Consider the following 23967-nt stretch of genomic DNA (forward strand, 5'->3'; position numbering starts at 1 on the left):
GCTCCAGCGCGCAAACATGTCCAACAGCCCCATCACGGACATATGTGACATCCCGCTCCAGCGCACGGACATGTCCAACAGCCCACCTAAGCGCAAAGACATGTCTGACATGTCCAACAGTCCTCTCCAGCGCGCGGACATGTCAAACACCCCACCTAAGCGCAAAGACATGTCTGACAGCCCGCTACTGTGGGGATATGTCTGACAGTCCTCTCCAGCGCGCAGCGGACATGTCCAACAGTCCTCTCCAGCGCGCGGACATGTCCGACAGTCCCCAGCGCGGACATATGCGACATCCCGCTCTAGCGCGCAGACATGTCCCACAGCGCCTGCTACAGTGGGGATATGTCCAACAGTCCTCTCCAGCGCGCGGACATGTCCAACAGTCCTCATCGCGGACATATGTGACATCCCGCTCTAGCGCACGGACATGTCAAACAGCCCACCTAAGCCTTTGACATTTCTAGGATTTTAGAATGTCTCTAGTATTTTGAGCTATCCAGGATTTCAGGACATTTCTAGGATTTTAGGGCTATTTGGGATTTTAGGACATTTCTTTTTTTTTTTTTGTTTGTTTGTTTGTTTGTTTTTTTTTTTCCCTTCTTTTTAACTGTGATATGGATCCCACTGGGTCTGAAATAAAGAATAAAGTTAAAGTAATGACATTCTAGGATTTTGTACGTTTCTAGAATTTTAAGACACTTGGGATTTTCAGGATTTTAGGATTTCTGATTACAGGACGTTTCTGGGTTTTTTAAGACATTTGTAGGATTTTAGAGCTATTTGGGATTTTAGGACATTTCTAGGATTTTGAACGTTTCTAGGATTATAAAACGCTGGGATTTTCAGGATTTTAGGATTTTCTGATTTTAGGACGTTTCTGGGTTTTTAAGACATTTCTCGGATCTTAAAACATTTCTCGGATAATTGCAATGGAGTAAAATATTTCCCTCTGAAGTGGAGTAGACGCAGAAGGTGGTAGGACATGAAGTACTCATGTTGATTAAAATTACTTCAAATTTGTGAGTAAAAGCACTCGGATACACTGGGATCTGTATCTGTGTGTGTGTGTGTGTGTGTGTGTGTGTGTGTGTGTGTGTGTGCACTTGCGTGTGTGTGTGAGTTGCAGTGAGGTGCCACATGTTGGAGAAATGTTTCACTCCCCCAAAGCGTGCTGTCGTCACCGGTCAGCTCCAACCAGCAGCCCCCTGAAGTGGATCCACACCGACCGGAGGATCCACAGTTCAACTCCCGACTCTCGGAGAGGAGGACTCGGTCCGAGGCAGAGCTGCCGCCGGGGGATGTGAAGACAAACACCGCGGTATCTCTCCACACGCAGCCGCTCGTTTCTTTTTCCCACCGTGGAGAGGTCACTTCTAGTAAATGCACTTTGCAGCATTTTTGTATTTTCTTTTTTTTATTTTTGGTGAGGGATCGCGATGGCAGTTCAGTTCACATCCGGGCCACAATGCCTTGACTCCATTATTGTCTAAAACTGGCGGAGACGTTGATAAACCTTATTTTTTTCTACGTTTGACGACGCGTTTTTTATCACGAGCAGTGAAGGCTGGGACCAGGAGGACATGTCTAACCAAGGAGTCGGAGGAATGGCCCCGTGAAGCTGCGATTAACAGGTAGAGAGCAACGCTGTTAAATCCCCAACTGTACTACACACACACACAACAAACACACACACACTAAGCTAGGAGGGCGCCGTGTATTTGCTGGAACAGTTCCCATGGGCCATGGAGTTGGCTTAGCGCCGGTTCTTTCACCCGCGATTTATACCACAGTTTTTTATAACAACAATACATTTTAAATATCTCCGTTTTTACTGTGTTAGCTTATGTTTGTAAACGAACCGGTGTGACGCTCAGTGAAGCTGAATTTGACTGTTATTGTTCCGGGAAATAGTCGCAACCCGGTGATTGTCGCCAGCAACCACCAGCACCAGGCATAACACGGGTCCCTTAGCTTAAACATTGTGCCGCTTCATGTTTAACGTGGTTCTCGCGTATTAAAAGCAGCACGGAGCGCAATGTTTTGCATGTTTATTGAACACGTATGTTTTAACGTGTGTGATGTTAGAGGGGCACCGAGATGTGACACTCTCCTGTTGATAGACGGGCTCATGTGAGACTGGCTAGCCGACGTTAGCTTAGCTGGCAGTTAGCCGTGTGAAGCCGTTATGCAGCGACGGTCCTCGGTGAGGTGACAGCGGCTCCACAGGTCACAGGAGAGGGCAAGAGAGCAGACAGACAGACAGACAGCTGCCTCCCGGGGTAGTTATTGTGGTTAAAGGGGTAGTTCAGATTGTTTTTTTTGAAGTGGGGCTGCATGGGGTTTTTAATTCATAGACAGTGTTAAAAACAGATGTCAGTCAGCCTGCTCCCAGTTTGGACAAGCAGGCTGCAACTAAACTTATTTCAGCCACACGACAAAACTCCCATTCATATATATAAATATTTATGTGGGATTTTTGAGACTGATAGCAATAGTGGAAAAATTCACCGATTACTGATATGGCCACCGATATAGTGATTTTTTGAGCTGGAATGAAAACAGATCATTTCTATGTGGATTGTGCATGATTTTGCACAGATATCATTATGCAAAAGTACTCAGAAGGCTTTTATTTAACAATTTACTTATGTAACATGACACACAAACAAAAATAAAGAATGAATAAAAAACAATTAAATGTCAGTACTGTATGAGAGTTTAGCATCGGTCTTTACTGACTGTTCAAATAAAGAATAAATACAACCAAATAAATAGCTAAATAGACATCAGTACTGTTTAGTATCAGTCAATTGCTGAACATTTAAACCACCCAAGCATTGATTTCTGCATTATATGGTCTGTAAAAAATTGTTCTTATTGCTGCATATCGGAAAAAAATATACACCGATATGCTCTGATATGTGTGTGAAAGGCTCATATCGGCTGATAATATCGGTTGACTGATATGTATCTATATCTATCTATCTATCTATCTAACTATATATATATATACATATATATATATATATATATATACACACGTATATATACATATATATATACACATATATATATATATATATCATATATATATATATATATATATATATATATACACATATATATACATATATATATATATATATACATATATATATATATATATATATATATATATATATACACACGTATATATACATATATATATACACACACATCTCAGGTGAAGTGTAGACCTGAACATGGAAACTACATTTGCAAATTGACAGGATGCCAAGGGCCAGTTGCAGCAGCCCGATTTTAGGACATTATAAGGATTTTAGGACATTTTTAGAATTTTAGGACACTCCTAAACTGTAGGACGTTTCTTGGACTTTAGGGTGTTTCTAGGATTTTAGGAGCTATTCAAAGATTTTAGGATGTTTCTAGGATTTTACGACATTGCAAGGATCTGAGGACATTTCTTGGATTTTAGGAAATCTTTTGGATTTTAAGATGTTTCTCAGATTTTAGACGTTTCTAGGAATGCACGACTTTTCTCAGATTTTGTCATGTTTCTAGGATTTTAGGACATTAGGGTCTTCGCTAGGACCTCTGTCAGTGGGTTTGGGGGATCCTCCACTGGCACTTTTTTTTTATAAATAAGCTCTATTTTGATGCTGTTTTATTCACTCTGGCACCTTATGGGGACTAAAAGTACAAAAATAATTCCCAGTGTGAATCACTTATATTTATTGGGAAATAGAAAATGGATGGGGGTGTGGGGGACCCAGTTGGGGGCCAAATTTGTTGAGTATGTTATAATGAGAGTATTTTCTCTGCTTTACTTTTATGTCAGACACTGATTTCCAACGGGAAAATTAAGCTCTTATATTGCTCTCTTCAAAGCCAGACTCTATGGAGAATCAGTTGGTTTGTGTTATTGTGTGATTTTGGTTTCATAATAACACAAACCAACTTATTGATCGAAGTGTAAAACACACTGACTATAAGCACCCCATACACCCCCACTGGAAAAAACATCAGCACTATCCCTTTAAAACGGGTCACTATGAAGTTGTACTTTTACGGCGTGATCTTGTCCGTCCCTCCTGCAGCTGTTTGGTTTGTGCCTTCTCAACACAAACAGCAAAAACATGAGAGCTCGGTGTTTTGACTGGGAGGAGAGGCCGACAGCTGCCCTGTTTTTTGATGTACGCTCAGGATCTGACCTGAAATTCCACAGCAGACTTTTCTATCAGAAGAGGGCCAAGTTAAATATTTAAGCTGGTGCTGTTTCTGTTAGGAATCAGTGGAAGCAACATGGAGGGATGTTAATAAGAGAGATTTAATGAGCTGGAGGTGCAAGATGGCCAAGGACATTAACCCTTTGAAACTCGGCCCTGCTGGCTGTCCCTTTTATACAGACACCGTTTCTGTGCTGCTTAATAACTTAATAACTTTTATAAAGAACGGTGAGGCGGCGTATTCATATTCCAGTCAGGCAGTGTTAAAGGAGATATTGAATCCTGGACAAGAAGTGCAGATTCAACAGAAACGAGGTATTTAACCATGATTTAACGGCATGGCAAAGTAGTACAAGGCTTTGTGTTTTTACACACAAATGTTTTCTAAACGCAGTGGGAGTTATGGCAGCGGAATAACCACATGCAGAGTGAAAAAACAAAAATTTGTAGGAAGAAGTTGTAGGTTTGCTCTAGTAAAATAAGTTAAATTTAATTCTAAATGGCATTAAAAATGTCTTGAATCAAACTTGCTGTAAGGCCCTGACACACCAAGCCAGCAGTTGGCTGTCGGTGAGCATCGTCGCCCTGTTTAGTGCGGCGCGTCTCGAGCTGTTGGTGCTCACCGGTGCTTTTTTCAGCAGTCAGCATGTTGAATCGGCGTCGGTGATTAGCAGCTCAGTTCAGCACAAAAGAAGAAGAATGAAAGCGAGGAAAGTAAACAAAGAGCTGAAGTCATGAGGAGGTGAAGTGGACACAGACTTGTTCCATAAAGTCAGGTGTTTTGATCCATTGAGCTCTTCAGCAGAAACGTTTGCTGATGGTTTGTGTTGCTCAGAAATATACTTTGGTCTTTCAACATTGGAGTGTGTTGTTAGCGTGCTAGCTAGTGTCGAGGCGATCTTCAGACAGCGCCGCCTGCTTGTATTGAGTTATTTCCTCTCATGCATGTGCAGAGCGTACGTGCTTGCTGTCCGCAGGTCGCAGTCTTTGTGTTCATGTGCAACTTTTTGGCCGAGACGCGGTGACGTGAGGCGATGCAGCAGACGGCTTTAGTCGCTTCTGTTTCTTTGACGTCGGCTCATTTTTATTTTTTTGCTCCAGTTCTGGTTATTGTAAAACAGTCCTAAATTTCATTTCAGTGACGTTAAAAAACTCTCAGAAAGACTTAAATCTAACTTGGCATAAGCTGCAGGATCCCTGATGATATATATGGGAGGGTGGACAGTTAGAGTTTGCAAAAAGATCCATGCACGACTTTCATGTTGAAATCCAGAGTCTCTGCAGTTGGACATGGACCGCAGTGGTCTCCCGGTGGAATGCTGGGAATGTGAGTCCACTGTGACAAATAGCGAGAGCAGGACCTCATCGACCACTTCTCCTCTTGATGCTGAGTGACACTGCACACTCCCACACTAAATATATGTATGTCTTTCAGTGCATTTGATATATTACCCCTAGAGCTCGCTTCGCAGGCCATATTTCCTCCAGAATTATGTAATATCGTGCCATGTCGTCCACATGGTCAGCTCTGTCCCACAGCTCGCTGCGTCCTCTCTGCTTGGGGGCCTCTTTTGCAAAATGGCAGGAGGCCAGGGGCCAGTCGCAGCAGCCCCATACATGTTTCTAGGATTTTAAGAAGTTTCTTAAGTATCAGGACATTTCTAGGAGTTTAGGACGTTTTTAGGATTTTAGGACATTTCCAGGATTTACGATGTTTCTCTGATTTTAGGGTGTTTATTGAGTTTCTGGACTTTTCTAGGATTCTATGACATTTCTTTGATTTTTGGTGTTTTTTGGATTTTAAGACATTTCTTGGATTTTAGGACGTTTCTGAAATTTCAGGACTTTCCTAGGATTCTAGGACATTTCTATGATTTTAGGATGTTTCTCTGATTTTAGGACATTTCTCTGATTTTAAGATTTTTCTCAGATTTTGGGAAGTTTCTAGAATTTGAAGTCGTTTCTAAGATTAAAGGATATTTCTCAGATTTTAAGACATTTGTAGGATTGTAGGACTTTAGGGTCTTAGCTAGGACCTCTGTTGGAGGCTGCGGGGTCCACTGGCACTTTTTTCGATAAACAAACTCTTATGTTGATGCTGTTTTATGCACTCTGGCACCTTATGTACACTAAAACACAAAACAATTCCCACTGTGAATCACTTTATTTTAATGTGAATTAGAAAATGGATGGCGGGCAACCCCACGCTCTATCGGGGGCCAGATTTGGCCCGCAGGCCATAAGTTGAGTATCCCTGCTCCACAGAAAGGCAGCCTGAGTTCTCACTTTCAGCAGAGTCTCCGCTACACACTGTCATTATGTGTTTCTTTGTTTAGCGCTGCACAGCTGTGTGTACGAGGCTGATTAGCCCGCTGCAGAGGGAGTAATGGGCCCGGAGAGTGTCATTGCGACATTGTAGCTGCATGTTGTCATCCGCAGTCGGGTTGAATTTTTTGACACAAAGCTCTGCAGATGAATTTGTTTCCAGGCAGGTTGTGAATGATGAGTTGCTACATTCAAACAGGCCCGTAGCTGTTTGTGCTGTAGGCGTCTCTCCTCGCCGACAGCCCCCCCTGTCCATTTGAACCAGATGTTACAGATGTTTGCCAGCTATTAAACTGGAAAAATATGGCAAGCAAGCTGCTAAAACTAACACTCGGGGTGAGAATTGCCCCCTGACTACACGGGACAGGTTTCCATTATGCTCTACAGCTGATCACCCCTAAATTATGTGACACACAAACACACACATGATCCACCGGCTCATAAATTACATCATTTGGGCACGGCTCATTGCGTCGTCTGATCATTTCTAAATTCTGTCGTGCAGACATCGCTCGTGGCATAATTTGCACCGCTTTCCATGCAACCATAAATCTGATGACACGCAGCCGAAGTCACAGAGTTCCCTGTAATGCGATTTTGCAGAAAAAGGGAACGCATCCTTCCAGTCTGTCTGTGAGTCACGAGCTGTCTGTCACACAGAAGTGAAATCCTAAAAATCACTCTCTGACGTTCTGTCTTTGCCCTGTGGATAAATATTCTGCCCAGGAAGACGTGCGACAGAATAATAAACCGACTGATTGATTTTCTGGTCTGATTCAGATTCTTGACGTTTATTGGCCCTTTTTTTGTCTCAGCTCGGAGTTTACATGTGACTCGTTAAGCATATGGTTTGCTCATCTGAATTCTTTGGCGCGCTGCGAACCGGCGAAGAGAGCTATCTCAGTGGGATTCCCTTGAATTCTCCATTCGCATTCCCACCTCTTCCTCTCTGAGTCACTCCTGTTCTTTCCGACTGTAAGCCTCTTCCCCCTCACACAAAGTCCAAAGCATATTTCACTCCCACCCTCACTAACCGAGCTTCCTCCGCTCCCTCTGATTCTTTTTCTGTCCGATGCGCTCGCTGTACGCAGTTGTGTGGCTCTCTTTGATAATCAGCTGCTTTTGCACATTAACAGGATTTGCTAGTGCTGCCGATTTAAGGGGTTTAAAGAGATAGTTTAGATTTTTGAAAAGTGATTTTATGAAGTACTTATTGATAGTTAATTCATCACATACAGTAGAAGTTGGTTGGCTTGCTCCGTGTTAGGAGAAGCAGGCTGGAGTCCGGCACTGAAGCTGAGCAATGCACTGCTGTGGATGGGGTCAGCACCTAAAAAAGTTTCACCTAAAAAAAACTTAAAATCAGTTTAAGTGTACGCTATAGTAGGAGTAGTTTCACCGCTTTACCTTCAGATAATCACTGGCAAATGTATGTTTGAATCAGTGCGGGGCAAAGAAAATAACTGAATCTTCACAGACTTCAATAACAGTCTGTGACATTAGTTAATGCTGTTTTCTCTCTCCTATCTCGCCGTTAAGGCAAGGCAGCTTTATTTGTGTAGAACATTTCATACAACACGGCAATTCAAAGTGCTTTACAAATTAATAAAACATAATAAAAGATACAGATTTATAATGAAAGAGGAAACAGATTAGATATTAAAGGTAAAATCAATTACTAAATGATGAGAAAAACCCTTAAAATATCAAATAGTGCAGACAAGAGGTGCAAAGGTTAAAAAAAAAAAAGATTTAAAGTCAAGTTTAATAAGTTTGTAGTCATTAGCGGGTGGAGTAAGCAGTATAAAGAAGAAAAAGATCGTTTTTAGCTTTGATTTAAAAGTGTTCAGAGTCGAGGCTCGTCCAACATCATCTGGGAGGTTATTCCAGGTTTGTGCTGCATCATAAGAAAACGCTGCTTCACCGTGTTTAGCTCTGACTCTTGGGGGTCAGCAGGCCGGCCCCTGATGTGCTGAGGGTCCTTGAAAGTTCATATGTCACAAGCATGTTAGGGATATATTTCGGCTCTAAGCAGAATCTAAATGGAAAAAGATAAAACGTCTGAATAACAACTTTGGGTGACAGATGGTGCGACATTAGCAATAGTGCATAAAGTTTAAGTGACGTGAAACATGTTCCACGTGTTGATAACCGTCATATATCATGTCTGTGTGGTAGGGCTGGGCAATATCAAGATATTTTACCGTATTGAGATATGAGACTATATATCGTCTTAGATATATTGCTATGTCATGCTTTGGTGATGTAATGCATTGACTGTGGATAATTAGCCCATACAACCCACATCCAAAAACCCGAACTATCACTTTAAGGGGCCAGTACTAATTATTATTAAATACTTGCAAATTTTCCCTTTTTTAAGACGACTGAATGGACACAGATGCCGCCGGAGAATGAGTTATTTTGGAGATCCAAAGGCCCCGGGGTCTCACACTGGCCCACTGTGCGGCTTTGAGTGAAAGGTCTCTCCTTCTGAGGCCTCGTTTTGTCGGTGCAGCTCGGCGTGACTGTAGTCTACAGATGAGGGTCTTTGGAGGCTGGATAATGAAGAGGAAACCCCCCACAGCTGGGCACAGATGGGGCCGTGGAGGCACAGGACCTGATGATGAAGACCATTTTAATGTGGTCTCGGTGCATTCATGTGGTCCTTTAGTCTGAGCCTTTTTTTACCGAGTGGCTGCATGGAAGTGATTTGGGTTGATCTGGGTGTTCAGACAGGATACATGGTAAATACACAGTGATTAGCTGCATGTGGTCGGCTCTGCCGGCCCGTCGTGGACATGAGCAAACATTTCCACGTTTGGCTTCGACAAGACGAGAAAGGAAACGATGGCGGCAAAAGACAAAAAAAACAATAACGAAATGGCGAGCAGGAATCAAAGGGGAGACGTAACGGGCAATTATTGCACATCATTTGTAAACGTTTTCCTTCCCCCGCTGAGAGCCGCCCATAATATTAAGACATTCCTAAAAAGTCAGGACATTTCTGGGATTTTTCGTTTGATTTTAGGACATTTCTTGGATTTTAGGATGTTTCTTGGATTTTAGGACATTTCTAAAATAACAGGATTTTTCTAGGATTTAGGATGTTTATAGGAGTTTTGGATGTTTTTAGGATTTTACGGCATTTTTAAGGTTTTAGGATGTTTTTGGGATATTTAAACATTTTTTTGATTCAGCGACATTTCTTGGATTTTAGGACCTTATGACCTCTCTAGGATTTTAGGATGTTTCTAGGATTTTAAGACGTGTCTTGGATTTTAGGTTGTTTCTAGGATTTTGGGACATTTGGGGGATTTTAGGACTTTTCTTGGATTTCAGGACATTTTTAGGGTTTTATGATGTTTGTTGGACTTGAGGAAGTTTTTTTGATTTCAGGATGTTTCTAAGATTTCTAAAATTTCAGCACATTTCACACTGTCCCACATGAAATACACAGTGATTAGCTGCATGTGGTCGGCTCTGCCGGCCCGTCGTGGACATGAGTTCAAACGTTTCCATTTTTAGCTTCAGCAAGACAAGAAAGGAAACGATGGCGGCAAAAGAACAAAAAAAAAAGAAAAAAAAGAAACCGCGTGTGGAGGAATCAAAGAGGGGACGTAACAAGCAATTATTGCACATCATTTGTAAACATTTTCCTTCCCCCCGCTGAGAGCCTCCCCATAATTTTAAATTGTTCCATCAATTAATTGACTGGCTGGCTTTCCTGTTGGTTCAGCTGCTCTTCAATGAGGACAAAGCCTTCTGCGGTTGCTCTGCCCTCAACCGCCGCCAGAAACGGCCCGGAGGAGACCAGATGTAGCAGGGGGAGAGAGAGCGGGCGGCTTCTCAGAGAGGAAGCGCTCCCCAGACCCCAACACTTGTCCAAACGTCACCCCTGACAGGTGGGGAGCAGAACAGTCCAGAAACACCCCTTCTGAGGTTCCCCTGTAAAAATAAAGTGAAGAATTGCTATTACTCAGCAGGACACGAGGCGTCTTGTGTTGCTTGTATCGTGGGCTTCCAGCTCCGTCCTGTCGCTGTGTTATAACAGCGTGCCGCGGGTCTGATTAGTGGGCGGCGTGTGTGGTTTGGGGAGATTGGCTCTTCCTGCTGAGCAGAGCATCAACACTTGAGAATGGCTGCTTTGTAACATTAACAACAGATAATATTTTCCTGTATCCACACATCCTGTTTCATTTGGAGCCTGAAAGAAGAGAACATTACCCATCATGCTCTCTGTTTACACTTGACTGCAGCAGTGATTCCCAACCAAGGCTGCTTGTACTTCAAAAATAATACAGTGTATTCACATATTTTGAGTCAATAATGGTTAAAGGGACAGTTCGCCTCTGACATCAAAAACAAATATATCAGCCGTAGAGACGTCTGCCTCTCCAGCGTAGAGGAAGTAGATCACACTCTGCTTAAGACAGCTTTTGCAAACTTTTAAACCCAGAACAATGAATGCTCAACTTTCACTTTTGCTGCTCCTTCTTGCACAGAGTACACTCTGCGCTCCGAGCGTTTGATCAGGTAAATAACAGAACGGTAAATAGGCTTATCCAATTGAACAGTAAAAAATCAAATGCCGGTGGCAAAAGTTTTAATTGGTAATCGATCGGCAGTTAATGATTACCATTCCTAATATATAAATGTGTGTGTGTGTGTGTGTGTGTGTGTGTGTGTGTGTGTGTGTGTGTGTGTGTGTTGAACATGTGAAATTTAAAGGATCAGTCAGTGCCGTCAAAGTTTATGCAATATGTTGCTTTGAGCTTTGATTGAGAAAAACAAAACATATTAGTATTGTTTGGTATAAGCTTTATGAGTTTTTATGTTTTTTGTTAAAATAAGGAGTAACTGATCAATCAATTGTGAATTTTACCAGTAATCGATAAAGGAATTTGCTTCAAGTTGTAACTCTAATATATATAATATATATATATATATATATATAATATATTAATACCTAAATAATCTCAATGGCATAAAATGGTCTGAAAATGACAATAATATTGTTTAAAGCAGATTTTGGCTGATATATAAGTTAGCTAAAAGAAGTGACTAGAAAATTAAAAACATCCATCTTCTGCCACTTCGAGCTGATCTAGACGCACACAGTTTTTTGACAGTTTAATCTGGATTTCTGCTCATTCTCATTAATGCTAAACTTCTCTCATTACCTGGTGCTCAGTGGAGGAAGTATCAGTGTCATTTGCAAGTTCATGCATGATTGTACCTAAACGCAAACTGCATTGATCCTCTGGAGGGGATCCATTTGGGAACTGATGCTTTCAGTGAGCTGCAGACAGCAAAACATCTGCAGCGCTCCTCTTAAACCTGCGTGGTGCCGTACGCATATCAACCGTACTGACTGAGCTACAACCCATCCTCTGGCTCATTTAATACGCACGCTTTCCTCTGGAGGTATATTATTGTGAGCCTTCCTGCACCTGAACATGTCCTCTTTTATTTCCATCATTATGATTTATGTAGTCAGTAGCTGGAAGCCATGGTTAATTATAGTTCATAAAGAATTTAAATTAGTACGGTGTATTCAGCCAGGATGAGTCACACGACTTTACATCTCCGCTCAGGATCTATACGATGTGCCACTCTGCGTGCTCGCACTAGTCGTGTGCCTCGCCGTCAGAGGGAAGGAGCGCAGAGAGCGAGAGTGTCTCTTTGGCCTTCAGAGAAGTGCTAATCCTCCTGGGTGGTTTTGGGAAAGACCTTCTTCAAAGGCCTGTTCTGTTAACCTGGCTGTGGTGGTTTAATGGGTCAAAACTGGATTAGCGCTGAGTGTGAGGGCGGGGAGCTCCTGTGAGAACTAAACACATTCGTGTCTGCAGGCGCTTCTCCTATCAGTCCTGCCTCGTGTGCTCCGTGCTGTCCCTCCCACTGCCCAAGCCCCTCGATTTCTTGCCTATTTCCTTAACTAGTGCTTCCTTTGAAGTTAAGAGCCTCACTTGAGGGTATTTTTTTTAAAATCAGAGGCGGCTGCATGCATATCCAGTTTCAGGCTGGAACTGTGTTTGACTTTAGATGCCCTTAGTTTTGCAGTAAAAAGGAATATATTCATTTTTGAAACATTTTTCAGTATGGCTGGTATCATTGGTGAGCTGAGCCTCACGATATCATTTTTTAGCAGCCCTTTATATACAGAGATCGCAACTTATAGCTGCTCTGAAGTCCTTTCTTTACATTATCTTTGCATTTTTACACATTAACAAATGACTACTGCATCTTGTCGCTCCAGTGTGTGATTTTAGACAACATGCTGGCATCGCGGAGACAAAAGAGGCATGACGTTTAACACAAAAGTGTCTGCCACTTGTGCGACGATGACATATGCATCGGCAGTGCTTTCTTAACAATAACAATGACATAAGGGACTATTTGACACTTTTTATGTGCTTTTCAGGCTTCATTTTTTGATAATTTTGGTTGTGTTCATGCATATTTTGGCTGTGTTCATGCATATTTTGTCGTTTTGACTATTTTTCACCTGATGATGTCATTTTTTTTTATTACTACATTTGGCATTTGGAGAAAATACATGCTATTTCCATGAGGTGCACTGTCACAATCAATGGTGCTGCAAATCATTGACATATCCCAGGCTCTGATAGTAAAAAAAAGTATATGGTTTATAGAAAATAATTCAATCTATGTGTTATGTCTAAAACAAGGTGGCATCACAACAAAAACCTGGCATTTAAAGGGTTAAAATTCTGAAAATTAATGAATATTTAATATTTATGATTAGGACTGATGGTGGTTAAAAATGTACTCAATGAAAATAGAAAATAATACTAATATATAATCGTTTTTGAAGCTTGATTTTGTGCACAGAGCGATAGAGTGTGTGTAATATGTAAGTGGGCCCTAAGGGTTAACGATCATTTATTATTCATTCATTATTAAAACACATTGACACTTTACCTCTTTCAGGCTTTGGAGGATTCTATAATAAGAGCCATGATTTTGAAGAAAAAACATGCAATTTTGTTTTTCGCAAATCTGTAATGGGCACTTGCCCACACTCGCCCTCGCCCTCGCCCTCGCCCTCGCCCTCGCCCTCGCCCTCGCTCTCGCTTTCGCTCGCTCGCTCTCACTTTCACTCTCTTTATCAGACCACTTCTGGGAGAATAATTAACTAGCTAGTTAACTAACCACCTCTAGGTCCCTTCACCTCACTCTATTTGAATTTGAATTCTGTCAATTCAGGCATTAAAAAAATCGTTAAAATTGAAATCACCATGCTGAAGTGAATCTAAATGTTTTGCCCCCGCTGCTGTCACATTCCACTTTTGATGTGAGGTTGAGTCTTTGGCGCTCAGCTTGTTCCCCCTTCATTTGTTTGTCGGGATGTCTGTGATTATTATCGTGTCTCAGCGCTGTGCCCAGGTGAGATCGCTCAGCAAGTTTGCACAAAGTCTCATTAGTTCTGATAAATATCCACTCATGCAGCGGCTGTTTCATTTTCCCTGGAAGCAGAGGTGGAGGCAGGGTGGTCGGAGCGATCCTGCCCAGCTGTCTGATGGCGAAGGGTAACCTGAGAATAATTCTTCGACGTGCTGGCTCTGCTCTAAACCTGGATGGACACGGGTTGATACGATTAACTCTGACTAACCTCAAGCAGATGGGGGTCTCTCAAGTCTCCAGTGTTACCGGCTGGAGGATGTTGGGGGGGGGGGAGGTGTCGGTTTGGCGCAAAAGCCGCAAGACGCCAACAGCTGACTGGAGGCGTCTGTCCGTGCCTCGGCCTGACGTTTGAGCCCCTTCAGTCCTCTGAGGAGGCAGGATCAGAAGAGAGATGTTTATATTCACACCGGATCACATTTCAAATGGCACCTCGGCCGAAGTTGGACAAATACACCGCAGGATTCCTGCGTAGTAAAAAAAAAAAGTCTGACTGCACATGCACGGAGAAGCAAATGTGCTATATCAACACTTAGCTCTCTAACACTCTTGAACTTGAAGAATCCAAAATATGCCGTGGGCCCAACTTATCCATTGTGTCTGATGTGTAACTGTCTGCTGGCTGATAAGAGTCGTTTGCAGGAAACTCATCTAGAAACTAATCTTCATCTCCAAAACTGGGAGTGCCAAATGCCCCGATGATTCAGCTCTGAGACAGATACTACACAAGCCGTAGACCAGTCAGACTCCACTTACAGCCCGCAGGCCAAATCTAGTCCCTGATAAAATGCTGGATGGTCCCTCAACCATTTTTTTATTCACAATAAAAATAAAGTGATTCACACTGGGAATTGTTTTTTGGTGCTTTTAGTATACATAAGATGCCAGAGTGCAGAAAACAGCGTCAGAATAGAGCTTGTTCATCAAAAAAGTGCCAGTGGAGGATCCTATTGTCCTAAAATCCTAGAAATGTCCCTAATTCCTTCAAATGCCCTAAAATCCTCAAAACATCCTAAAATCCTAGAAATGTCCCAAAATCATAGAAAGAAACCTTTAACCCTTTAAATACCAGGTTGTCATGATGCCACTCTGTTTTAGATGAAAAACATTTTTTTTTGACAGTGCACCTCAAATAGCATGTATTTTCTCCATATTATATCACGAGGTTGAAAATAGTCAAAATGACAAATTCCAAGTCAAAAGCCCAGAATGACACCCAGAAATAATACAAGTCATGTTTTTCTGCTCTGATGGCTGTGGGATCAAAAATGTCAGTTTGAATGGGTTTCAATGGAGCATTTTTTGACCTGAACAGTCTGAATGTAACTATTTAGTTTCCACAGTGTATTTTAGACTTATTGTAGGAGCTGAGCTGGAAAATCCAGAGTTTAAACAAAAATACACAATCTTTCCAAAATGTATGCCATATGCATGAACACATCCAAAATTAATCAAAAAGTGAAGACTTAAAGCGTGTAAATGTGCAGTCCCAAATGGTTAATATGGCATTTGTTGAATCCCACAGGTTTGCATTAACTGCACTGTTTAAAAATAACCTCAGCAGAAGTCTTGGCTTAATGTGACCACCTGAGCTCTGAGAGGTGACTTCATCGAAGTTCAGCTAAATTTAGGTCAGACATGATGACGCATGTCCTGTAGACGCGTGTCATCTACTTTAAACACGAGTTGCAGCACATAGTAAAATCTGTTTATAGTATGCACCTGCACACAGCGGCATTTGGCTTTTGATCAGGAGACCACCATTTTTATCTCGGCGAGACATCAGTTCATGTTGACAAATACCGAGGAGGAACACGGCAAGTCACGCAGGAAGGAATTCTGCATAAAACAGCTTCATCCTGTATAAACAATGACATTCCAGAGCTGAAACTATTAGACGATTAAAGGTTCGTCAAAAGACAGAATAATAATCTGCTTCTGTTTTTAATAATCTATTTGATTAAGTTACATTTTCAGGCAAAAACTGTGAAAAAAATTACATTCTCTGATTCCAGCTTCTCAAATGAGATTATTTGTTCCTTGTGTCACTTATAAATAATATGTGAAAAATGCCTTTCCTTTTTTCTGTCACATAAATATAAATTTTTATAATATTAAAATGTCAGATGTTCATATTAAATGTTTTAAATAATGAGGTTAATTTATGTAGAAGTAGTCTAATCTCTGTAAGAAAAAAACGTAGTAATATTTCCAAGTTGCACTGGTGCTCCGAGGTCACAAAATGTTACTAAATAGTCACGATTGGAGCTCTGCAGATACAAACACAACCTTACCTGCACACACTGCGACTCATTAAGTTAGACTGTTACCGCAGCGCCATTAGAACTGATTTATTCTCTGTCAGCTGGAAACAAACTAGCAGCTCTCCAGTTTAGATATTAAAAGTATTTGCAAATTGCAGTAGTGCTCTGTCGTCAAAAATTGCGACTAAATAGCCACAGTCTGGAGCTCTGCAAAAGCCCTGCTCTGTGTGTGTGTCTGCGACGTGGAGAGCAAGAGAACTAAAACACCAGTGTCTTATAAAAATGTGCCAATTAATGCTTGATGTTGGCAATGTAGTCATTTTATATATTGCATGTAGAACAAGCAGCTATACATCGAGTGTATTCGTGTTATCGCCCACCCTTAACCGTTTTTGCAACCCTAATATCAATACGCAGTAGACGGCTGTGCAGCGCTTTCATCTACGATTACGACATGATTACTGTCCTGATTCTTAAAAGGCACAGGGTCCTCTCAGTCCAACACATTCACTGGCAAAGTACACGGCATAAAAGGAAAAATATGACTGGGTGGTAATGATGTAACGCTGCTCTCAGATGAAGTTGTGAAATCATTCTTAGAAAATCCGACTCCCCAAAACTGGGGGGGGGGCAGGCAAAGTGGAGAAGCATTTCTGGCATTTAGCACCACAGTGTGGTGGTCCTCAACTTCTGTTAAACAGGTTGGTACTATCCAACCTCTCCACTGCAGGCCTCTCCTCCATTACATCAGAGGCAGCAGAGGAGCCAAGAAGCTCGGAGAGCCGAGCAGCCACTGAAAACAACTCGGGCTCCGGCCAACAGTAGTGCAAGCTTGCAGAAGCCTGAGCTGCGCGGCGCGCTCTGGTTCGCTCACTGTTTTGACTTCTCACTTAGCTGCGGCGGTGAAGGTGCTGTGGAAGACTTTACTCGCCTGGATGACTCTGTTAGGAACGTTGTATCACACAGAGTGGAAAGACAGGGTGATGTACTATGCAGGGGTAACAGGAATGCCACTAGAAATTGCCGTTGTGGCATGGTTTCCCACTATTTGGATCCCAAAATAGTCGGGGTGGACTCCTCTATTATGCAATTACAGTGGACTGTATCACGGAGGGAAAAGGTGACGTGAGATGGATGAAATGTTCTCACACTAAGAATGTTGCCAGCCTCTTTTCCTTCACGTGTGAATGTGTGTGGTGACTTTCCCCGTGTAGTCAGACAGGTTTTTTTGGTTTTTTTTTGCTGATTTGCAGATGAGCTCGTCACTTTGCCTCAGTCGGTGGATTTGTGTGTGCATCTTTGTGTGTGTGTGTGCACATTTTGTGTTTGTTTAAAGACTGGTTTGGTTTGAAAGAAGTGTGCAGTGTTTCCCACAGGATGTCAGTTCACTGTGGTGGTGACGTTTCGTTCAGTAAGACAGGTTAATCACATTACTTAAGGTTTTGAAGGCATATTCAAGGTCAGGCATGTCACGATACACAAAAATCATAGCTGTTATCAATACCAGTGAAATTCCACGATTCTCAATACCCAATTCGATATCACAGCAAAAAAACTAACAAAAGAATAAATCCAATAAAATTAAACATATACTCCTTTATTAAAAATTTGAATTTGAATTTAATATAAAATTTTATTATCAGTTTCCTGATGATCCATCAAAGCTTTGATGCCGTAAGCACTTTCCTCAATCTATTATTGGTAAAATTAACAATCGATGAACGGTTATTTGAAAAAAAAAAAAAAAAAAAACAAAAAAAAACTTAACTTATTTCAGACAATACCAAATGTGTTTTTTTTTTCTGATATTGCACTATGAAAATTAAAACAAAAAACAACTAGTAACATCTTTTATTATTATTATTGTTACTATTATTATAATTATAATTAATAATGTCTTCAATTTTGGTTAATATAAAGTTGGTCTTGAATTTCTTCCGTATGGCAATAAAAAAGCCTTAAAAAGTCTTAAATTTAACCAGCCTTAAGCTGAAGGAACCCTGATTAATAAATTATCAAACTACTTGGCAAATAAATCAGTAGTTAAAAAAACCGAATTAATTAATCATTTATCGCTGCAGCTCCGCTGAGCAGCGTAGAGTGTTGATTGTTAGAAATCTTGTTGGTTACAGCTGCCAGCGTTACGCACCGTGGCACATAAAGCGAATCCGAAACAAACCTTCAGTTCCTGGAAGGTTATTTATCCTGGCCGGTTGCCCAGATATTAACAAGGTCTAATAATCGCCGGGCTTTGATGCTCCTCGGAGCGGCTCGGCGTGTTTCACCAGCCCTCTCGCCGCTCCTCCAGCAGGTGCTGAGTGGGATCTATAATGATATATGGCTTCTCTTAGTCATGGCCGTCGATCCTTTTATGAAGAGAAGCTGAGTGGGATATACATGTCTTTTCTTTTCTCTCAGTCCGCTGTTGTTTTATGCTTCTGGTCACAGTGATTTGGTGCAACAGATGTCCCCAGACGTCCTTTGACTCGGGTATGTAACAGGAGTCCTGGGAATCTAAACGTTCTGTGTTTTCTTTGCGGTATTTAATGCACGTCACAGGGACTATGAGTTTCTTAATATGTTTCACTGCTGGTTTCCTCTCCGCTCCTCAATTGTTGACAAGATTGTTCTCTCTCTCAGTCGAGGCACGTGTGAGAAGGAGACGGAGCATGTCTTTGAATGCCTCAAGAAGTTTTTTTTAAAGCTTGGAAAGAGGGGATCAAGGTATTTTTCCCCTCTCTGTTTTCCTCTCAGTATAAAAATGATGCACAAGGAGATTTTGTTACTCTTTTTCCTTTCTAATTTTATAAATCTTGGAAATTGCAGGTCTGTTTAGAGGTATTAGGAGATTTTCCTGGCACTTGGTCGTTCCATGATCACTCTGCCACCAATGACTCTAATATCTGTATTATGTGACCAGTGGGTTACTTTTTAAAGAGCTGGCTTCACCTCTTAACTTCAGACCTGAACGGCAGTCAGGCAGAGCAGAGTGAGGAAGCAGGGTAGGATTTCAGGAGCTCAGTCCAAGTCTTCACGGGGTGCAGGCTAACGGTGGAAATGTGGTTAAGGCAAATTGACTCGTAGACACTGGGAAATATCCCAGCTTTGGCAGCTTTTTATATCACAGCAAATCCACTTATGTAATATGCAAATCTGATAAGACTCCTTCTGGTCACATAATACAGATATTAGAGTCATTGGTGGCAGAGTGATCATGGAACGACCAAGTGCCAGGAAAATCTCCTAATACCTCTAAACAGACCTGCAATTTCCAAGATTTATAAAATTAGAAAGGAAAAAGAGTAACAAAATCTCCTTGTGCATCATTTTTATACTGAGAGGAAAACAGAGAGGGGAAAAATACCTTGATCCCCTCTTTCCAAGCTTTAAAAAAAACTTCTTGAGGCATTCAAAGACATGCTCCGTCTCCTTCTCACACGTGCCTCGACTGAGAGAGAGAACAATCTTGTCAACAATTGAGGAGCGGAGAGGAAACCAGCAGTGAAACATATTAAGAAACTCATAGTCCCTGTGACGTGCATTAAATACCGCAAAGAAAACACAGAACGTTTAGATTCCCAGGACTCTTACATACCCGAGTCAAAGGACGTCTGGGGACATCTGTTGCACCAAATCACTGTGACCAGAAGCATAAAACAACAGCGGACTGAGAGAAAAGAAAAGACATGTATATCCCACTCAGCTTCTCTTCATAAAAGGATCGACGGCCATGACTAAGAGAAGCCATATATCATTATAGATCCCACTCAGCACCTGCTGGAGGAGCGGCGAGAGGGCTGGTGAAACACGCCGAGCCGCTCCGAGGAGCATCAAAGCCCGGCGATTATTAGACCTTGTTAATATCTGGGCAACCGGCCAGGATAAATAACCTTCCAGGAACTGAAGGTTTGTTTCGGATTCGCTTTATGTGCCACGGTGCGTAACGCTGGCAGCTGTAACCAACAAGATTTCTAACAATCAACACTCTACGCTGCTCAGCGGAGCTGCAGCGATAAATGATTAATCAATTCGGTTTTTTTAACTACTGATTTATTTGCCAAGTAGTTTGATAATTTATTAATCAGGGTTCCTTCAGCTTAAGGCTGGTTAAATTTAAGACTTTTTAAGGCTTTTTTATTGCCATACGGAAGAAATTCAAGACCAACTTTATATTAACCAAAATTGAAGACATTATTAATATATAATTATAATAATAGTAACAATAATAATAATAAAAGATGTTACTAGTTGTTTTTTTGTTTTAATTTTCATAGTGCAATATCAGAAAAAAAAAAACACATTTGGTATTGTCTGAAATAAGTTAAGTTTTTTTTTTTTTTTTTTTTTTTTTTTTTTCAAATAACCGTTCATCGATTGTTAATTTTACCAATAATAGATTGAGGAAAGTGCTTACGGCATCAAAGCTTTGATGGATCATCAGGAAACTGATAATAAAATTTATATTAAATTCAAATTCAAATTTTTAATAAAGGAGTATATGTTTAATTTTTTATTGGATTTATTCTTTTGTTAGTTTTTTTTGCTGTGATATCGAATTGGGTATTGAGAATCGTGGAATTTCACTGGTATTGATAACAGCTATGATTTTTGTGTATCGTGACATGCCTGACCTTGAATATGCCTTAAAAACCTTAAGTAATGTGATTAACCTGTCTTACTGAACGAAACGTCACCACCACAGTGAACTGACATCCTGTGGGAAACACTGCACACTTCTTTCAAACCAAACCAGTCTTTAAACAAACACAAAATGTGCACACACACACACAAAGATGCACACACAAATCCACCGACTGAGGCAAAGTGACGAGCTCATCTGCAAATCAGCAAAAAAAACCAAAAAAACCTGTCTGACTACACGGGGAAAGTCACCACACACATTCACACGTGAAGGAAAAGAGGCTGGCAACATTCTTAGTGTGAGAACATTTCATCCATCTCACGTCACCTTTTCCCTCCGTGATACAGTCCACTGTAATTGCATAATAGAGGAGTCCACCCCGACTATTTTGGGATCCAAATAGTGGGAAACCATGCCACATAGGCAATTTCTAGTGGCATTCCTGTTACCCCTGCATAGTACATCACCCTGTCTTTCCACTCTGTGTGATACAACGTTCCTAACAGAGTCATCCAGGCGAGTAAAGTCTTCCACAGCACCTTCACCGCCGCAGCTAAGTGAGAAGTCAAAACAGTGAGCGAACCAGAGCGCCGTGCAGCTCGGCTTCTGCAAGCTTGCACTACTGTTGGCCGGAGCCCGAGTTGTTTTCAGTGGCTGCTCGGCTCTCCGAGCTTCTTGGCTCCTCTGCTGCCTCTGATGTAATGGAGGAGAGGCCTGCAGTGGAGAGGTTGGATAGTACCAACCTGTTTAACAGAAGTTGAGGACCACCACACTGTGGTGCTAAATGCCAGAAATGCTTCTCCACTTTGCCTGCCCCCCCCCCAGTTTTGGGGAGTCGGATTTTCTAAGAATGATTTCACAACTTCATCTGAGAGCAGCGTTACATCATTACCACCCAGTCATATTTTTCCTTTTATGCCGTGTACTTTGCCAGTGAATGTGTTGGACTGAGAGGACCCTGTGCCTTTTAAGAATCAGGACAGTAATCATGTCGTAATCGTAGATGAAAGCGCTGCACAGCCGTCTACTGCGTATTGATATTAGGGTTGCAAAAACGGTTAAGGGTGGGCGATAACACGAATACACTCGATGTATAGCTGCTTGTTCTACATGCAATATATAAAATGACTACATTGCCAACATCAAGCATTAATTGGCACATTTTTATAAGACACTGGTGTTTTAGTTCTCTTGCTCTCCACGTCGCAGACACACACACAGAGCAGGGCTTTTGCAGAGCTCCAGACTGTGGCTATTTAGTCGCAATTTTTGACGACAGAGCACTACTGCGATTTGCAAATACTTTTAATATCTAAACTGGAGAGCTGCTAGTTTGTTTCCAGCTGACAGAGAATAAATCAGGTTTAATGGCGCTGCGGTAACAGTCTAACTTAATGAGTCGCAGTGTGTGCAGGTAAGGTTGTGTTTGTATCTGCAGAGCTCCAATCGTGACTATTTAGTAACATTTTGTGACCTCGGAGCACCAGTGCAACTTGGAAATATTACTACGTTTTTTTCTTACAGAGATTAGACTACTTCTACATAAATTAACCTCATTATTTAAAACATTTAATATGAACATCTGACATTTTAATATTATAAAAAATTTATATTTATGTGACAGAAAAAAGGAAAGGCATTTTTCACATATTATTTATAAGTGACACAAGGAACAAATAATCTCATTTGAGAAGCTGGAATCAGAGAATGTAATTTTTTTCACAGTTTTTGCCTGAAAATGTAACTTAATCAAATAGATTATTAAAAACAGAAGCAGATTATTATTCTGTCTTTTGACGAACCTTTAATCGTCTAATAGTTTCAGCTCTGGAATGTCATTGTTTATACAGGATGAAGCTGTTTTATGCAGAATTCCTTCCTGCGTGACTCGCCGTGTTCGTCCTCGGTATTTGTCAACATGAACTGATGTCTCGCCGAGATAAAAATGGTGGTCTCCTGATCAAAAGCCAAATGCCGCTGTGTGCAGGTGCATACTATAAACAGATTTTACTATGTGCTGCAACTCGTGTTTAAAGTAGATGACACGCGTCTACAGGACATGCGTCATCATGTCTGACCTAAATTTAGCTGAACTTCGATGAAGTCACCTCTCAGAGCTCAGGTGGTCACATTAAGCCAAGACTTCTGCTGAGGTTATTTTTAAACAGTGCAGTTAATGCAAACCTGTGGGATTCAACAAATGCCATATTAACCCTTCGGGACTGCACATTTACACGCTTTAAGTCTTCACTTTTTGATTAATTTTGGATGTGTTCATGCATATGGCATACATTTTGGAAAGATTGTGTATTTTTGTTTTAAACTCTGGATTTTCCAGCTCAGCTCCTACAATAAGTCTAAAATACACTGTGGAAACTAAATAGTTACATTCAGACTGTTCAGGTCAAAAAATGCTCCATTGAAACCCATTCAAACTGACATTTTTGATCCCACAGCCATCAGAGCAGAAAAACAGGACTTGTATTATTTCTGGGTGTCATTCTGGGCTTTTGACTTGGAATTTGTCATTTTGACTATTTTCAACCTGGTGATATAATATGGAGAAAATACATGCTATTTGAGGTGCACTGTCAAAAAAAAAAAAATGTTTTTCATCTAAAACAGAGTGGCATCATGACAACCTGGTATTTAAAGGGTTAAAGGTTTCTTTCTATGATTTTGGGACATTTCTAGGATTTTAGGATGTTTTGAGGATTTTAGGGCATTTGAAGGAATTAGGGACATTTCTAGGATTTTAGGACAATAGGATCCTCCACTGGCACTTTTTTGATGAACAAGCTCTATTCTGACGCTGTTTTCTGCACTCTGGCATCTTATGTATACTAAAAGCACCAAAAAAACAATTCCCAGTGTGAATCACTTTATTTTTATTGTGAATAAAAAAATGGTTGAGGGACCACCCAGCATTTTATCAGGGACTAGATTTGGCCTGCGGGCTGTAAGTGGAGTCTGACTGGTCTACGGCTTGTGTAGTATCTGTCTCAGAGCTGAATCATCGGGGCATTTGGCACTCCCAGTTTTGGAGATGAAGATTAGTTTCTAGATGAGTTTCCTGCAAACG

General features: G+C 41.2%; 1 protein-coding gene across 1 annotated transcript in view; it reads left to right on the forward strand.

Annotated features, from left to right (window-relative positions):
- The first annotated feature begins 16 nt into the window (after positions 1-16).
- The window catches only part of LOC121956324 (E3 ubiquitin-protein ligase SMURF2-like), a 100998-nt gene continuing 77047 nt past the window's right edge, over positions 17-23967 (forward strand). The window contains 3 exon segments of the mRNA XM_042504470.1: positions 17-189; positions 1171-1321; positions 1592-1634. Of these exon segments, the coding sequence (XP_042360404.1) occupies positions 17-189; positions 1171-1321; positions 1592-1634 (367 nt within the window).

Source organism: Plectropomus leopardus, chromosome 17 (genome assembly GCF_008729295.1).
Source record: "Plectropomus leopardus isolate mb chromosome 17, YSFRI_Pleo_2.0, whole genome shotgun sequence".
NCBI classification, from domain to species: Eukaryota; Metazoa; Chordata; class Actinopteri; order Perciformes; family Serranidae; genus Plectropomus; species Plectropomus leopardus.